This window comes from Coregonus lavaretus (assembly GCF_964263955.1).
Source record: "Coregonus lavaretus genome assembly, chromosome: 37".
Taxonomy (NCBI): domain Eukaryota; kingdom Metazoa; phylum Chordata; class Actinopteri; order Salmoniformes; family Salmonidae; genus Coregonus; species Coregonus lavaretus.
In genome coordinates this window covers 2,333,964-2,350,951 of record NC_140024.1, presented here as the reverse complement: position 1 = coordinate 2,350,951, position 16,988 = coordinate 2,333,964, and the positions used below count along the sequence as shown (strand labels likewise).

The 16,988-nt window shown below is 45.0% G+C and overlaps 1 protein-coding gene across 1 annotated transcript in view; it reads right to left on the bottom strand.

Annotated features, from left to right (window-relative positions):
• LOC311111696 (protein kinase C-binding protein NELL1-like) overlaps positions 1–16,988 on the bottom strand; it is a gene marked incomplete at its 3' end in the record, with an annotated part of 508,863 nt that overhangs the window by 251,520 nt on the left and 240,355 nt on the right. Inside the window, exons 6-7 of the mRNA XM_084154490.1 lie at positions 6,156–6,228; positions 4,900–4,982 (exon numbers count right to left, since the gene is read on the bottom strand). Coding sequence (XP_084010616.1) covers positions 4,900–4,982; positions 6,156–6,228 — 156 coding nt within the window. The remainder of the gene's footprint in view (positions 1–4,899; positions 4,983–6,155; positions 6,229–16,988) is intronic.

Sequence of the window (16,988 nt, the reverse complement as noted above, 5' to 3'; positions counted from 1 at the left end):
TCTGTCTGTAGGTAATCCGTTCTAAAGTGGCTTTTTGGAAAGATATCACAAAGAACAGCACAAGTGTTGCTAAGGTTCTCCACTTTCTAGAGGACCGAGTTTTGAAATCAGTGGAATGCCCAGTGGAAGCAGAGTATGATAGCTAAGGAGATGGAGAAAATTCAGGCGTTTGATTGCAAATGCGCAGGGATTCGAAAAGAGAACACAGAAGGCTGTTGTATAAAACACCTGTCTGGATTACAACCATGGCATCCGTGAAAGAGAGGGATAAGCGTTCATCCATGTATACAGGGAAGAGAGTCTAGCTAGCTACATTTTCAGATATTATATGTCTCTAATTTAGTCAAAGTCAATTTTATTGCAAGTTACAGCGTACTGTTAGCTAGCTAACTAATGTTAGCTGGCTGGCTGGCTCACTAGCTATCGTTACATGTATGATCTGTATAGTAATATTATTTGTTTCTCAGAGCCATTTGCATTGCTAGTTATAGCCTATTGATAGCTAGCTATGAACCTAGCTAGTTGTTTAGTTTTAGCTAGCTGTTGATTCATGCAGGGTAGTAATGTTATGAGTTGGGATTATGGTTCATTGTTTAGCTAGCATGTCTAAACAAAAGACTCCACTATGCAAGTAACCATTTCCCCGGAGCACGGCAGCAGCGGAATATAACTAGCCGTAAAATGATAGAGAGCTCTTTGTGTAAAATTTGAAATACCGGGTGTCGTCAAGGCTTTCAATTTCATCTACAGAGCCCCCCCCCCCCCCCCCCCCCAACAAGGTGTTCCATGTTCTGACGGAGCTGTTCCATGTTCTGTCGCAATTTCAAAAGAATATGGTGATGCTTAAAGGCCAATTTCAGTTTGATTCACTAATCAAATCAAATGTTATTGGTCACATACACATATTTATCAGATGTTATTGCGGGTGTAGCGAAATGCTTGTGTTCCTAGCTCCAACAGTGCAGTAGTATCAAACAATTCACAACAATACACAAATCTAAAAGTAAAAGAATGGAATTAAGAAATATATAAATATTAGGACGAGCAATGACAGAGTGGCATTGACTAAATACAGTAGAATAGAAAACAGTATATACATATGAGATGAGTAAAGCAGTATGTAAACATTATTAAAGTGACTAGTGTTCCATTATTAAAGTGGCCAGTTATTCCATGTCTATGTATATAGGGCAGCAGCCTCTAAGGTGCAGGGTTGAGTAGCTGGGTGGTACCCGACTAGTGATGGCTATTTAACAGTCTGATGGCCTTGAGATAGAAGCAGTTTTTCAGTCTCTCGGTCCCAGCTTTGATGCACCTGTACTGATCTCGCCTTCTGGTGATAGCAGGGTGAACAGGCTGTGGCTCGGGTGGTTGATGTCCTTGATTATCTTTTTGGCCTTCCTGTGACATCAGGTGATGTAGGTGTCATGGAGGGCAGGCAGTGTGCCCCCGGTGATGCATTGGGCAGACCATACCACCCTGTGGAGAGCCCCGCGGTTGCGGGCAGTGCAGTTGCCGTACCAGGCGGTGATACAGCCCGACAGTATGCTCTCTGTGCATCTGTAAACGTTTCTGAGGGTCTTAGGGGCCAAGCCAAATTTCTTCAGCCTCCTGTGGTTAAAGTGGCGCTGTTGAGCCTTCTTCAACACACTGTCTGTGCGGGTGGACCATTTCAGATTGTCAGTGATGTGTACACCGAGGAACTTGAAGCTTTCCACCTTCTCCACTGCGGTCCCGTCGATGTGGATAGGGGCGTGCTCCCTCTGCTGTTTCCTGAAGTCCACGATCAGCTCCTTCGTTTTGTTGATGTTGAGAGAGAGGTTATTTTACAACTTGATGTTAGATAGTTCCTCCATAGACTTAGGGGACTCCAGGGTGAGGAACTAGTTTAAGTTAAGTTTTTAAAATACTGATCTTCCTGGGCTTTGCCAGCACCATAGCACCAGCATCATAGGGGCACGATGGGACATACCAATCATCTATGTATTTGTGTGTGTGTCTGTGTGTGTCTGTGTGTGTGTGTGTGTGTGTGTGTGTGCGTGTGCGTGTGCGTGTGCGTGTACGTGTGCGTGTGCATGTGTGTGTGTGTGTGTGTGTTTTTGTGTGTGTGTGTGTGTGTGTCTGTGTTTGTGTGTGTGTGTGTGTGTGTGTGTGTGTGTGTGTGTGTGTGTGTGTGTGTGTGTGTGTGTGTGTGTGTGTGTGTGTGTGTGTTTGTGCGTGCATGCGTGAGTAGCATACGTGCATGTGTTCGTACTCCGGGAAAATATGATGAAGACGTACAAAAATACACTACAGTATACTCAAGGCAAGATATGACATGCTACAAGATTGTTGAAAAGTGTGTGTCATCCATTTCATGTCATCAACAGCACAAAACATGCATATAGGCTCTGACTAAGCTCAACTGCAACCTCTTCTATCTCTCTCTCTCTCTCTCTCACACACACACACACACACACACACACACACACACACACACACACACAGCCACTGCTAATTCATGCATGGAACAGCTAGTCTCAGCTCACTCTCCCTGACACTGCATATTATGCAGCCAGCCGGGGACAAAGAGGTTAGCAATTATTCATCCACCACCTCCATCACCTCTTCCCTTCCTCCCCTCTATCCATCCCTCCCTCCCTCGTTCACAGCAACACGGGGAGGAAAGTGCTACTTCTACCCGCTGCGTTGCTGTATACGCAGGGAGGTCAGACAGGCTGTGCCCCAAATGCCACCCTATTCCCTATACAGTGAGGGAAAAAAGTATTTGATCCCCTGCTGATTTTGTACGTTTGCCCACTGACAAAGACATGATCAGTCTATCATTTTAATGGTAGGTTTATTTGAACAGTGAGAGATAGAATAACAAAAGAATCCAGAAAAACGCATTTAAAAAATATTATGAATTGATTTGCATTTTAATGAGGGAAATAAGTATATGACCCCTCTTTAAAACATGACTTAGTACTTGGTGGCAAAACCCTTGTTGGCAATCATAGAGGTCAGACGTTTCTTGTAGTTGGCCACCAGGTTTGCACACATCTCAGGAGGGATTTTGTCCCACTCCTCTTTGCAGATCTTCTCCAAGTCATTAAGGTTTCGAGGCTGATGTTTGGCAACTCGAACCTTCAGCTCCCTCCACATATTTTCTATGGGATTAAGGTCTGGAGACTGGCTAGGCCACTCCAGGACCTTAATGTGCTTCTTCTTGAGCCACTGCTTTGTTGCTTTGGCCATGTGTTTTGGGTAATTGTCATGCTGGAATACCCATCCACAAGCCATTTTCAATGCCCTGGCTGAGGGAAGGAGGTTCACACCCAAGATTTGACGGTACATGGCCCCGTCCATCATCCCTTTGATGCGGTGAAGTTGTCCTATCCCCTTGGCAGAAAAAACACCCCCAAAGCATAATGTTTCCACCTCCATGTTTGACGGTGGGGATGGTGTTCTTGGGGTCATAGGCAGCATTCCTCCTCCTCCAAACACGGCAAGTTGAGTTGATGCCAAACAGCTCGATTTTGGTCTCATCTGAGCACAACACTTTCACCCAGTTCTCTTCTGAATCATTCAGATGTTCATTGGCAAACTTCAGACGGGCCTGTATATGTGCTTTCTTGAGCAGGGGGATCTTGCGGGCGCTGCAGGATTTCAGTCCTTCACGGCGTAGTGTGTTACCAATTGTTTTCTTGGTGACTATGGTCCCAGCTGCCTTGAGATCATTGAGAAGATCCTCCCGTGTAGTTCTGGGCTGATTCCTTACCGTTCTCATGATCATTGCAACTCCACGAGGTGAGATCTTCCATGGAGCCCCAGGCCGAGGGAGAATGACAGTTATTTTGTGTTTCTTCCATTTGCGAATAATCGCACCAACTGTTGTCACCTTCTCACCAAGCTGCTTGGCGATGGTCTTGTAGCCCATTCCAGCCTTGTGTAGGTCTACAATCTTGTCCCTGACATCCTTAGAGAGCTCTTTGGTCTTGGCCATTATGGAGAGTTTGGAATATGATTGATTGATTGCTTCTGTGGACAGGTGTCTTTTATACAGTTAACAAGCTGAGATTAGGAGCTCTCCCTTTAAGAGTGTGCTCCTAATCTCAGCTCATTACCTGTATAAAAGACACCTGGGAGCCAGAAATCGTTCTGATTGAGAGGGGGTCAAATACTTATTTCCCTCATTGTTATTCTGCCTCTCACTGTTCAAATAAACCTACCATTAAAATTATAGACTGATCATTTCTTTGTCAGTGGGCAAACGTACAAAATCAGCAGGGGAACAAATACTTTTTTCCCTCACTGTATAGTGCACTACTTTTGACTAGAACCCTATTGTCCCTAGTCAAAATAGGGAATAGGGTGCCAATTGGGATATTGACAAATTGAGTGCTTTGGTCTATTAAAATGAAGGAGGAGGCGGTTATTTACAGTGGGATGACTCCAAGCTCAGGGCTCGCTGGTGGGCTGTCCTTGCTTCACACACACACACACACACACACACACACATACACGAACACACGAGCACGCACACACATGTACACGCAAACACACACATACACAGACACACATGGTTGGGGGTCGTGCTGAGAGGAACATAATGCTCTGCACCTGTTAGTGTCCCGCAGGGCCAAGATGGCTGCCATTTAATGACACCCCTGTGACCTCCAATCATACCTACCCTGTGTGTGTGTGTGTTGTATGACCTCTGATCATACCTACCTGCCCTTTGGAGGAGGAAGAGTGGGCTTTGATACGAGGCTTGTGTGTGTGTGTGTGTGTGTGTGTGTGTGTGTGTGCGTGTTGATGTCCTCTCAGGTACAATGTTGGGACATAAAGCATCATAAGGTCATTTGTTTGAGGTTAGAGGTCAAAATGCAATTATTTTAATGGGTTGGTCACTCTCACCTTCAGGGTCATCTTGGCCAGCAGCTCCTGAAGGTCCATGATGCCTTGCACCAGGCTCAGGAAATCACTGCATGTCGGACAGGCTCAACAGGAGAAAATGAGGGACAAGGAAAGACAGGAGTGGGAGATGGGATAAAAGAGTAAAGGGCAAGAGAAAAAGGAATGAGGTAGATGATGCAAAAGAAAAGAAAAAGAGAAGAGAAAAAGAGGACGTACATTTATACACATTTTACCAAAACATTGTTGCTCAAAATATAAGTATATTTTATAACCAAAGCTAGAGAAAATTGAGTGACTGAACTCATTGGAAGTCTGGTTTTAATCTCCTAGCACTTCCTATCTTGCGATGGGGCTCTGTTTTTAGAGGATTGTGGGTAATTACATTTTTTTAAACTTAATGATTCTTTTACACAATGTTGTATGCATGTTTGAAGAAAGAAACATATACTTCTATATTAATATTAAGTAGCTTGTTGTCCTATATCTAATAGAGCTGTTTGGCTTCTCGGGTGCGGCGCGAGCGCTGGTTCACACGAGTATCGGTGAGTGGAGCGACATACTATGATTATACAAGCCTTATTGATCAGAGACAGTAGCATCGCCACAAGGGCACAACACAAGCCCTGTATCTTCATTTGTTTGACAATAAACAGGAGGGAGGGAGAGAAAGAGAGAGGGAGGAAGGAAGAGAGAGGGAGGGAGGAAGAAAGAGGGAGGGAGGTTTGAATATTGAATTTAAATGACAGAGATAAGACAAAGGGAAAAGGTGTATGTGTGCTTGTGTGCGTGTGTGTGTGTGTGCATGTGCGTGTGTGTGTGCGTGCGGTGAGTGTGTAGGTGTGAGAGAAAGAGAGAAAGAAAGAGAGATAAGACTGAAAGAGGGAATGAGTGAGAGAAAGAGGGAGAGAGAGAACAGAGATGGAGTTCCGCTGACTTATTCAGTGATGAGGGATTCGTAAGAGTAACAGAGACGGGAGTATATCTAATGAGACATTACAGGATGTCATCTCCACTGTATCTCAGTACCTCTTCACTTTTCAGACAAAATTAAGAAGAGGAATAACCTGTCCTGTGTCCTCAACAAGAAGCTAATCATACCGTACATCTGAGTAGGAGTGCTGATCTAAGATCAGGTCTCCCCTGCCCATGCAATTGTATGCATTACTATCTAAAAGGCTAAACTGATGCTAGAGTTGCACTCTTACTTTTATAAATAAGGGCCCAGAGCTAAGGGTAATAACAGTTACTTTACTTACTGCGATTGAGGTTGGGACATTGTGTGATGTAGCCGTTTTGAGCAAAAATGAATTTGACGTCCTGAATGGTACCCTGTGGGGAAGATGAGAAAGAAAAAAGGAGAGAGAGAGAGAGAGAGAGAGAGAGAGAGAGAGAGAGAGAGAGAGAGAGAGAGAGAGAGAGAGAGAGAGAGAGAGAGAGAGAGAGAGAGAGAGAGAGTATTCACCCTGCACACCCTAATTGACAAACAAACAAACCAAAACAAAGGCAAAGTCTTCTCATGCTTTGTTGATTTCAAAAAAGCTTTTGACTCAATTTGGCATGAGGGTCTGCTATACAAATTGATGGAAAGTGGGGTTGGGGGAAAAACATACGACATTATAAAATCCATGTACACAAACAACAAGTGTGCGGTTAAAATTGGCAAAAAACACACACATTTCTTTCCACAGGGCCGTGGGGTGAGACAGGGATGCAGTTTAAGCCCCACCCTCTTCAACATATATATCAACGAATTGGCGAGGGCACTAGAACAGTCTGCAGCACCCGGCCTCACCCTACTAGAATCTGAAGTCAAATGTCTTCTGTTTGCTTATTATCTGGTGCTTCTGTCACCAACCAAGGAGGGCCTACAGCAGCACCTAGATCTTCTGCACAGATTCTGTCAGACCTGGGCCCTGACAGTAAATCTCAGTAAGACAAAAATAACAGTGTTCCAAAAAAGGTCCAGTTGCCAGGACCACAAATACAAATTCCATCTAGACACCATTGCCTTAGAGCACACAAAAAACTATACATACCTCGGCCTAAACATCAGCGCCACAGGTAACTTCCACAAAGCTGTGAACGATCTGAGAGACAAGGCAAGAAGGGCCTTCTATGCCATCAATAGGAACATAAAATTTGACATACCAATTAGGATCTGGCAAAAAATACTTTAATCAGTTATAGAACCCATTGCCCTTTATGGTTCTGAGGTCTGGGGTCTGCTCACCAACCAAGAATTCACAAAATGGGACAAACACCAAATTGAGACTCTGCATGCAGAATTCTGCAAAAACATCCTTAGTGTACAACGTAAAACACCAAATAATGCATGCAGAGCAGAATTAGGCCAATACCCGCTAATTATCAAAATCCAGAAAAGAGCCGTTAAATTCTATAACCACTTAAAAGGAAGCGATTCCCAAACCTTCCATAACAAAGCCATCACCTACAGAGAGATGAACTTAGAGAAGAGTCCCCTAAGTAAGCTTGTCCTGGGGCTCTGTTCACAAACACAAACAGCCCCCACACAGCCCCAGGACAACAACAACAACAACACAACTAGACCCAACCAAATCTTGAGAAAACAAAAAGAGAATTACTTGACACATTGGAAAGAACAAACAAAAAAAACAGAGCAAACTAGAATGCTATTTGGCCCTAAACAGAGAGTACACAGTGGCAGAATACCTGACCACTGTGACTGACCCAAACTTAAGGAAAGCTTTGACTATGTACAGACTCAGTGAGCATAGCCTTGCTATTGAGAAAGGCCACCGTAGGCAGACCTGGCTCTCAAGAGAAGACAGGCTATGTGCACACTGCCCACAAAATGAGGTGGAAACTGAGCTGCACTTCCTAACCTCCTGCCAAATGTATGACCATATTAGAGACACATATTTCCCTCAGATTACAGCGATCCACAAAGAATTCGAAAACAAACCCAATTTTGATAAACTCCCTTATCTACTGGGTGAAAAACCACAGTGTGCCATAAATAAATAGGCCATTTAGCAGACGCTCTTATCCAGAGCAACTTACAGGAGCAATTAGGGTTAAGTGCCTTGCTCAAGGGCACATCGACAGATTTTTCACCTAGTCGGCTTGGGGATTAGAACCAGCGACCTTTCGGTTACTGGTACAACGCTCTTAACCACTAAGCTACCTGCCGCCCCTGCCATCACAGCTGCAATATTTGTGACCTGTTGCCACAAGAAAATGGCAACCAGTGAAGATCAAACACCATTGTAAATACAACCCATATTTATGTTTATTTATTTTCCCATTTGTACTTTAACTATTTGCACATTGTTACAACACTGTATATATACGTAATATGACATTTGAAATGTCTTTATTCTTTTGAAATTTCTGAGTGTAATGTTTACTGTTAATATTTATTGTTTATTTCACTTTTGTTTACTATCTACTTCACTTGCTTTGGCAATGTTAACACATGTTTCCCATGCCAATAAAGCCCTTAAATTGAATTGAATTGAATTGAATTTAGAGAGAGAGAGAGAGAGAGAGAGAGAGAGAGAGAGAGAGAGAGAGAGAGAGAGAGAGAGAGAGAGAGAGAGAGAGAGAGAGAGAGAGAGAGAGAGAGAGAGAGAGAGAGAGAAATATATCAACATTGAAGGGCTGATAATGACCAATAAGCAACTGCATGGGTCTAACTGGTGGTGACAGTGGCTCAGTGCATGACAGCCATCAGTGGAGTGTCAATCACTCTCATGGGGGGGGGGATTGGAAGTGTTTGCGTGTGTTTGTGTGTGTGTGCGTGCGTGCGTGCGTGCGTGCGTGCGTGCGTGCGTGCGTGCGTGCGTGCTAGTACTGAGTAATTAGTCCTTTTTTAGTTCGGTATTGGTTCGATTATTAAAAAATCATTATTTAAACGCTGTAACACAGAATAAAATAATTAATAAAAGTGCCATGATGATAGTGACTGCCCATTACTGCTTATCACTTATTTACAATAATTTATTCACATTACTTTAATAAAATATTAATTGTATTTGATGACACGATTATTTAATTCTAAGTCATCATCTCATCTCTATAGAGCTGCTGCCTATGCTGTCTGACAAAATCACTATTTTAGTAGTTCTTCAAAGTAAATAAGGCATACTTCTATGACTGCTGAACAACAACTATCAATCATTTAGATCATGTATTTTCAGGCTCTCAAAGCAACTGCTTTCTATCAAATCAAATCAAATTGTATTTGTCACATTTGCCGAGTACAACAGGTAGACCTTACAATGAAATGATTACTTACAACCCTTAACCAACAATGCAGTTTTAAGAAAAATAAGTGTTAAGAAAGCATTTACTTAAATGTACTGAAGTAAAAAATAAAAAAAGTAAAGTAACAATAAAATATCAGTATCGAGGATATATACCGGGGGTACCGGTACAGAGTCAATGTGCAGGGGCAGGTAGAGGTAAAGTGACTATGCATAGATAATAAACAGAGAATAGCAACAGCGTAAAAGAGGGGGTGGGGGGGGGGGGACAATGCAAATAGTCTGGGTAGCCATTTGATGAGCTGTTCAGGACTCTTATGGCTTGGGGGTAGAAGCTGTTAAGAAGCCTTTTGGACCTAGACTTGGCGCTCCGGTACCGCTTGCCGTGCTGTAGCAGAGACAACAGTCTATGACTAGGGTGGCTGGAGTCTTTGGCAATTTTTAGGGCCTTCCTCTGACACCGCCTGGTATAGAGGTCTTGGAAGGCAGGAAGCTTGGCCCCAGTGATGTACTGGGCCTTACGCACTACCCTCTGTAGTGCCTTGCGGAGCGGAGGCCGAGCAGTTGCCATACCAGGCGGTGATGCAACAAGTCAGGATGCTCTCGATGGTGCAGCTGTAGAACCTTTTGAGGATCTGAGGACCCATGCCAAATCTTTTTAGTCTCTTGAGGGGGAATAGGCTTTGTCGTGCCCTCTTCACGACTGTCTTGATGTGTTTGGACCTTGATCATTTGTTGGTGATGTGGACACAAGGAGAATGGGGGCGTGCTTGGCCCTCCTTTTCCTGTAGTCCACAATCATCTCCTTTGTCTTTATCACGTTGAGGGAGAGGTTGTTATCCTGGCACCACATGGCCAGGTCTCTGACCTCCTCCCTATAGGCTGTCTCATTGTTGTCGGTGATCAGGACTACCACTGTTGTGTCATTGGCAAGCTTAATGATGGTGTTGGAGCTGTGCTTTGCCATGCAGTCATGGGCGAACAGAGAGTACAGGAGGGGACTGAGCACGCACCACTGAGGGGCCCCCGTGTTGAGGATCAGCTTGGCAGATGTATTGTTACCTACCTTTACCACCTGGGGGCGGCCCGTCAGGAAGTCCAAGATCCAGTTGCAGAGGGTGGTGTTTAGTCCCAGGGTCATTTGCTTAGTGATGAGCTTTGAGGGCACTAGGGTGTTGAACGCTGAGCTGTAGTCAATGAATAGCATTCTCACGTAGGTGTTCCTCTTGTCCAGGTGGGAAAGGGCAGTGTGGAGTGCAATAGAGATTGCATCATCTGTGGATCTGTTGGGGCGGTATGCAAATTGGAGTGGTTCTAGGGTTTCTGGAATAATGTTGTTGATTTGAACCAGCCTTTCAAAGCACTTCATGGCTACATATGTGAGTGCTACGGGTCGGTAGTCATTTAGGCAGGTTACCTTTGTGTTCTTGGGCATAGGGACTATGGTGGTCTGCTTGAAACATGTTGGTATTACAGACTCAGCCAGGGACAGGTTGAAAATGTCAATGAATACACTTGCCATTTGTTCAGCGCATGGTCGGAGTACAGGTCCTGCTAATCCGTCTGGCCCTGCGGCCTTATTAATGTTGACCTGTTTAAAGGCCCATCCAAACAGAACAAGTTTTTCCCCACAAAAGGGCTTTACTACAGACAGAAATACTCCTCAGTTTCATCAGCTGTCCGGGTGGCTGGTCTCAGACAATCCTGCAGGTGAAGAAGCCGGATGTGGAGGTGCTGGGCTGGCGTGGTTACATGTGGTCTGCGCTTATGGTAGAGAAATTAACATTCAATTCTCTAGCAAAAGCTCTGGTGGTGGACATTCCTGCAGTCAGCATGCCAATTGTATGCTCCCTCAAAACTGTGGCATTGTGTTGTGTGACAAAACTGCACATTTTAGAGTGGCCTTTTGTTGTCCCCAGCACAAGGTGCACCTTTGTAATGATCATGCTGTTTACTCAGCTTCTGCCAGGTGGATGGATTGCGTTGGTAGAAGAGAAATGCTTACTATCAGGGATGTAAGCAAATTTCTGCACACAATTTGAGAGAAATAAGCTTTTTGTGCGTCTGGAAAATTTCTGGGCTCTTTTATTTCAGCTCATGAAATATGGGACCAAAACTTTACATGTTGGGTTTATATTTTTGTTCAGTATAGTATGATACATGTATGTTACGTTTCGTATGGTATGTATTAATTTGTGGATGTCCATCATCCATTTAGTATGATATTTTACGAATTACAATTTGTATGATATGTTACAAATTGCAATTAGTACAATATGTTACAAATTGCAATTCATACAATATGTTACAAATTTGCTAAATGTATGATATGTTACGAATTCCAGTTTGTTTTGGCTAGCGTTAGCTAGGTGGGTAGGTGGCTAACGCTAACGTTAGCTAGCTCTATGGGTTAGGGGTTAAGGTTAGGGTTAAAGTTAGGAGTTAGGTTAAAGGGTTAGGGTTAGGGGAAGGGTTAGCTAACATGCTAAGTAGTTGCAAAGTATCTAAAAAGTAGTAACTAAGTAGTTGCAAAGTTGCTAATTAGCTTAAATGCTGAAGTTGTCCATGATGAGATTCAAACTCGCAACCTTTGGGTTGCTAGATGTTCGCGTTATGCGCTCACCCATCCACCCTGACCAACCACCATCCTTTTGTTTTTGCCTTAAGTAACCTTCTATATTATGTAACCATAACAACGTAACATATCATACTAATTTGAGTGTCCCAGATTTACATTTACTATGCTAGTCTATGAGACCAGTCTGGATGGTCAGACTTACCCAAAGCAGCATGCCATTGAAAACAAGGGGAGAATACCCAGCATATTGGAACAATTAAAGTCTGTTCATAGTGACAGAGAAGAGGACAGTCTATTTTCATATTGAGTTTAGAAGGCATTTTGTCAAATCCATAAAAACTCATTTAAATTCTATATCTCAGGCCGAGTTTTGTGTATCTCTTTGTGTGTCACTATATTTGTGATATTCATATACACTGCATGCATTAAGCCTGGATGAGAGCAACACCTGTGTCACTTTAGAGAAAGACCCCAGAGAGGAGAGATGAGCAACAGAGTAGATCACAAACACGCGGAAGCACACACGCACACTACCGGCTATGCTCAACTCTGGTTTTGTTGCAGGCACACACACACAAACACACGCACGTCACAGTGAATAATCAGCCGATATCAGTGAAGAGTACGGAATGGAAGTGAAAGTGTTTGGCCAGTGATGTGGCTGTCTGTCTCTTGGGAGTTTATGGGAGTCCTGACCATGCATTGCCTCTATTGATCAGCAGGTAATACTGCCTGAAGCGAGGGAGGGAGGGAGGGAGGGAGGGGAAAGGGGAGATGTATGGAAGAGAAAGCGAGAAAGAGAGAGAGAGGGGGTGAGGGATGGTGGTGGTGGTGGGGGGGGGGGGGGGGGGGGGGGGTGTACGGAAGATAGAGAGAGGGAGAGAAAAGGAGAGCTAAAGGCCACACAGTGACTCGACAACCAAGACAGCTCAGTCAAAGGGGCCATTCCCTCACCAATGTGACGGGTCTATTTCAATTAGCTCTATATATGTGGAGAGTATTAGATCACAATGCCTCTTCAGAGTAATAGTGTAGCCCTGCCATAGACAATATGTGCTTCATACAAGATGATTGATTTATGTAGAATGGAGAAGTGAATGTAGTCTCTCTGGCAAGTGGTGAATGTAAAGTATGTGTGTGTCAGTGGAGGCTCCTCAGAGGAGGAATTGGAGGACCATCCCCCTCAGTGAATTTCCCGAGTGGCGCAGTGGTCTAAGGCACTGCATCGCAGTGCTAGCTGTGCCACTAGAGATCCTGGTTCGAATCCAGGCTCTGTCGTAGCCGGCCACGACCGGGAGACCCATGGGGCGGCGCACAATTGGTCCAGGGTAGGGGAGGGAATGGCCGGCAGGGATGTAACTCAGTTGGTAGAGCATGGCATTTGCAATGCCAGGGTTGTGGGTTCGATTCCCACGGGGGGCCAGTATGAAACATTTTTTATAAATAATGTATGCACTTACTCTGGATAAGAGCGTCTGTTAAATGACTAAAATGTAATGTAATGAATTTCATAAAAATACTTTTTTTGGGATAAAACTATACTAAATATATTCACGTAACCAAATAATTGATTAAAACACACTGTTTTGCAATGAAGGTCTACAGTAGCCTGAACAGCACTCTATATGGTAGCAACATGTTGTAGCCGGAGGACAGCTAGCATCCTCCTCTTGGTACATTGACTTCAATACAAAACCTAGGAGGCTCTTGGTTCTCAACCCCTTCCATAGACTTACACAGTAATTATGACAACTTCCGGAGGACGTCCTCCAACCTATCAGAGCTCTTGCAGCATGAACTGACATGTTGTCCACCCAATCAAAGGATCCGAAAATGAATCTAGTACTGAAAGCATAAGCTACAGCTAGCTGGCACTGCAGTGCATCAAATATTGTGATTAGTTGACTGAAAGAGAGAGAAAGAAAATAGTTGAACAGTTTTCAACAAATTGATTTCTTTAAAAATGAAGGAGAACCAAGAGAGAAAGAAAGAGAGAGAGAGAGAGAGAGAGAGAGAGAGAGAGAGAGAGAGAGAGAGAGAGAGAGAGAGAGAGAGAGAGAGAGAGAGAGAGTATTTTTTTCACTTTCAGTTTCACTTACTTATATAGCAAATGTAGCTGGCTCAAACAGAGGGATGCTATGTTAGCTAGCTGGCTATGACTATCCAACACAACACTGGAACTCTTCCAAGTCAAGGTAAGCTTTTGGTTTTATTAATTTATTGCCACCGGGGCCCGCTGGTCTAACTGCTTACTGACTGTACACTGTTTTAGGGGGTTTACTAACACATTAGATCTATTAGCTATGTTGACTAGGATGTTATTTTAGCTAATATGGGGACAACGATATAGGCTGTGTGTAGCGGCTATTACATGGTTTGGCTTGGAACATTTTTTTTGCCTGGTCACATACAGCTGATGTGTTTTTCATTGAAGTCCACAAACGAAGAGAAAAGCTGAGAGGAGGAGAGTGCATAGAGGCTAGAATGAATATAATGTGGCTGCTATGAAAGTTAACTATGTTTATGCGTGATCGGGATGTATTCAATCCACCGATTCCGTTGAAACATGTTTCTTAAATGGAAGCAAACGAAACGGGGATAAAAACACCTGAATTTGTCCAATAGAAACTCTTGTTTTCAACTGTTGGACTAATGATTACACCCTAGATAAGCTACTAGATGCAGGCAAGAGTGTACAAGGCAGTATTGAATGTGTCAATGTGTCACTGTCTGTCATCTCAATTTTTTCTCTCGACCTATGTGCACCTACGTTGTAAACTTTCATTCACAGGCTAGGTTGTAGCCACCTTATGATGGGTTTAGGGAAAATGTGAGTATCACGTAGTAACCTAAATCTATCGATGTTGCATTAAACTGGGTGAATGGAATATGAATGACAGTCTTCCAACATGAAGTAATAGAAATAAGGCCATGGTCATGAAAAAAAAAACGTATTCCCTCATCGTAAACGGCACTGGTGTGTGTGTGTGTGTGTGTGTATGTGTATGTGTGTGTCTGTGTGTGTGCGTGTGTCTGTATGCATGCGGGCGTGTGTGTGTGTTAGTGCAAATATGTGCGTCCAACTCACGGAAATTCCACTCTTGACCACTGGGGGTATAAGGGTATAAGGCCCTCTCCCTTCCTTGTTTTGGCAAATCTGACCACGACTCCATTTTGCTCCTCCCTGCCTACAAACAAAGATTCAAGAGGGAAATTCCTGTGGTCAGGTCTGTAAAGCTACTCCATGTTCCAAGACTGTTTTGATCACGTGGACTGTAATATGTTCCGGGGTGCCTCTGGGAATAACATAAATGAATACACAAACTCAGTCGCCGGATTCATAAACAAATGCTTAGATGATCTAATACCGATGGTGTCTTCCAAAACTTACCCGAATCAACAACCAAGGATTAATGGCAGCCTTGTCGGGAAACTGAAGGAGATATGCTGCTTATAAACAAGGCAAGGTGACCGGGAACAATTTTATGATTAAACAGTACAAATACAACCTAAGCACATCGATCAAGATAGGCGATACACAAGTATATGTCACGCCCTGACCATAGACATCACCTGTATTCTCTGTTTGGTTAGGTCAGGGTGTGATTTGGATAGATTCTAGTTTATCTATTTCTATGATGGCCGGGTGTGGTTCCCAATCAGAGGCAGCTGTCGATCATTGTCTCTGATTGGGGATCATACTTAGGCAGCTATTTTGCCTACCTATGTTGTGGGATCTTGTTTCTGTTTGGCTTGTTGGTTGTTTAGCCTCTTGAACTTCACGTTCTGTTGGATTTTGTTATTTTGTCTGTGTTTTATAATAATAAACGACTATGTACGCATACCACGCTGCACCTTGGTCCGATCCTTTATACAACGGAAGTGACAGAAGATCCCACCATATTCGGACCAAGCAGCGTGGCCAGGAGGAGCAGACACCCTGGACACAGGTGGGGAAGACATTTTGGACATGGGAGGAGATATTAGCCGGTAAAGGACCCTGGGCGAAGGAAGAAGCCCAGGCAGGAGAGGATCAACGGTGACGCCGACGGTGCCGACCGCGAAGGAAGCACTAGAGGCAGCCCCAAGAAAATGTTTGGGGGGGCACACGGAGCAGATGGAGGCCCTGAAAGGGCTGACTGTGGAGGAAGAGGAGGCCGCTATTATAGAGGCCTTCCAAGACATGCAGCTCAGCACTCTGAGAGAAGAGATAACTACCTTAAGGGGGCTGTTAGCTAAGAGAGAGCAGGAGAGCTCCCTTCAGAGGGAGGCGCTGCAGGAGGCCCACAGGGAGAAGGAGTCAGTGGATGCACGGAGAGAGGAGCTGGCCAGACAAGAGGAGGAGCTGAGAGAGGAGTTAACCCTACAACAAAAGAGAACGCAGTCCTTAGAGCAGAGGCTGGCGGAGCCAGGTTTCAGAGTAGAGCCAACTCCCCGCACTCGTGTTAAGGAGCGTGGAAACATACAGGCACCCTGTTATGCTGTGATACGCACTGCATCTCCAGTGTGCATTCACAGCCCGGTGCACTTCGTGCCCGCGCCCCGCTCTTGCTGGGCTAAAATGAGCGTTCAGCCAGGACAGGTTGTGCCTGCTCCTCGCACCAAACCAGTGGTGCGTGTCTCCAGTCCTGTACGGCCCGTACCTGCTCCTCGCACCAAACCAGTGGTGCGTAACCCTAGCCTGGTGAGGCCCGTGCCTGCTCCTCGCACCAAACCAGTGGTGCGTGTCTCCAGTCCTGTACGGCCCGTACATGCTCCTCGCACCAAACCTGTGGTGCGTGTCCCTAGCCTGGTAAGGCCCGTACCTGCTCCTCGCACTAAACGAGTGGTGCGTGTCACCAGCCCGGTGCGCCTCGTAACTGCTCCTCTTACCAAACCAGTGGTGCGTGTCTCCAGCCTGCTACGGCCCGTGCCAGCTCCTCGCACCAAACCAGTGGTGCACGTCTCTAATTCGGTACGGCCCGTGCCTGCTCCTCGCACCAAACCAGTGGTGCGTGTCCCCAATCCGGTACGGCCCATGCCTGCTCCTCGCACCAGACCAGTGGTGCGTGTCTCCAGTCCGGTACGGCCTGTTCCAGCGCCACGCACCAGACCTCCAGTGAGGGTCCTCTGCTCCACTCCTGTGCCAGAGCAGTCCACTTCACCGGTACCCAGTCCGGTCCGGTCGTCTACTCTTCCTCCATGCCGGAGCCATCTGCTCCACCGGGGTCCGAGCTGGAACCAGACGTCAACCCCTCTCCAGGATCGGGATCTCCCACACCAGG